Source organism: Cebus imitator, unplaced genomic scaffold (genome assembly GCF_001604975.1).
Source record: "Cebus imitator isolate Cc_AM_T3 unplaced genomic scaffold, Cebus_imitator-1.0 Scaffold23, whole genome shotgun sequence".
In the NCBI taxonomy this organism is placed as follows: domain Eukaryota; kingdom Metazoa; phylum Chordata; class Mammalia; order Primates; family Cebidae; genus Cebus; species Cebus imitator.
Window position 1 is genome coordinate 3,583,493 of NW_016107338.1, and position 1,757 is coordinate 3,585,249.

Here is a 1,757-nt window from a genome sequence, read left to right on the forward strand (position 1 = left end):
AGAGACGGGGTTTCACCATGTTGACCAGGATGGTCTCGATCTCTTGACCTCGTGATCCACCCGCCTCGGCCTCCCAAAGTGCTGGGATTACAGGCTTGAGCCACCGCGCCCGGCCTAATTTTGTTTTTGAGATGGAGTCTCACTCTGTAGCCCAGGATGGAGTGCAGTGGTGCGATCTTGGCTCACTGTAACCTCCACCTCCAGGGTCCGGGTTCAAGCAATTCTCCTACCTCGGCCTCCCAAGTAGCTGGGATTACAGGCATAAGCCACCATGCCCAGCTAATGTTTGTATTTTTTAGTAGAGACAGGATTTCACCATGTTAGCCAGTCTGGTCTTGAACACCTGACCTCGTGATCCTCCCACCTCAGCCTCCCAAAGTGCTGGGATTACAGGTGTGAGCCACCACGCCCAGCCCATACTTGGCCAATTTTGATGGAAACAGGGTCTCACTTTGTTGCACAGGCTGGTCTTAAACTTCTGGGCTCAAGCTATCCTTCCACCTTGCCCTCCAACACTGTTGGGATTATAGGCATGAGCTACCATGCCTGGCCGATATATGTAGTTTTAACTTCATGATGATCAATAAATCTGATATCCCATTCACCACTGAACTTATAAACCTTATGCAGCCTTCTGATTATCAAAGCTGAACAGACTGCTCCAATCCCAGACGCCTCTTCTTGCAATTAGGAACACCCATTAGAGTCAGATGGAATTGTACTAATACTCCTTTTTCCTCTTTAGGCAACACTTCCCCAGATCAAAAGGAGCCAACACCTTTCATCATTGAGTGGATCCCAGATATCCTTCCCCAATCTAAGATTGGTGAGCTGCGGATCAAGTTTGAGTATGGCCACCACAGGAATGGGCATGTGGCAGAGTACCAAGACCAGCGGCCCCCCTTGGACCAGCCCTTGGAACTGGCCCCTCTGACCACTATCACTTTCCCTTAAGGCAAAATGAGAATCTTTTGCTGCTTAATTTGCACATCCCCACCCCTTGACAACTTCAAATACTAGTTAGGCACTTAGATGGCCCTGTTCCTTGGTGAACTGCTCTTAGCTAAGATGCAAATTCTCAGTTCTTCCAAGGAGATTCTGTAGAAGAAAATCTCTTGTAAATAGCCTTTTTGGTGCTGCTGTGTACAGTCTTCATTATGCATTGGGCAGTATTTCTAGCTAGAGTTTTAAACGGAACAGAAAGAAAACCAGCTTATTTTCCTTCTTATGGACTCATCTTTAGTGTTTATTTCAACCTTTGAGAACGTTGCAGCACTTAGCCATATACCAACAGTGTTGGAGAGTTAACACCCTGATTAGGGCAGAATGTTAAAAACTACTGGCAGAGTTCCAGCCATGCTCTACGCTATTCTCAAATAAAGCACAGTGTCTAGTTTTTCCAAATTATATCTCGTGGTAGCCTGTTTATTAAATTATAAATGGGGGGGGATTTAACTAATAGTGATACAGGAAAAAGAGATCCAGGTGTCAAAGTAAAATTGCTATTTCAAACTAAAGCTTGTAATTGCTTGTTCACTTAATATTTATATCCTTATTTATTCTCCAAACAGCTAGTAAAATTCATTTGCTGTTTCTGAGTTCAGTGATCACAGAATAGAGATACTGAAAGACCCAGAAGTATAAGCCTATCTTTAAGGAGGAAAGGGGAATGAACATTTCCTGCATGCCTACTATGTGCCAGATACTCTTTTCTGGCACATGATCTGCCTACCTCGGCCTCCCAAAGTGCTGGGATT

At 44.8% G+C, this 1,757-nt stretch overlaps 1 protein-coding gene across 3 annotated transcripts in view; it reads left to right on the plus strand.

The window, feature by feature from the left end:
• CUNH2orf42 (chromosome unknown C2orf42 homolog) overlaps positions 1–1,407 on the plus strand; it is a 43,317-nt gene extending 41,910 nt beyond the window's left edge. For all 3 annotated transcript variants that reach the window (XM_017522038.2, XM_017522040.2, XM_017522039.2), the window contains one exon: positions 746–1,407. In XM_017522038.2, the coding sequence (XP_017377527.1) occupies positions 746–954 (209 nt within the window). In that variant the 3' untranslated portion in view covers positions 955–1,407. The remainder of the gene's footprint in view (positions 1–745) is intronic.
• Positions 1,408–1,757: the final 350 nt, after the last annotated feature.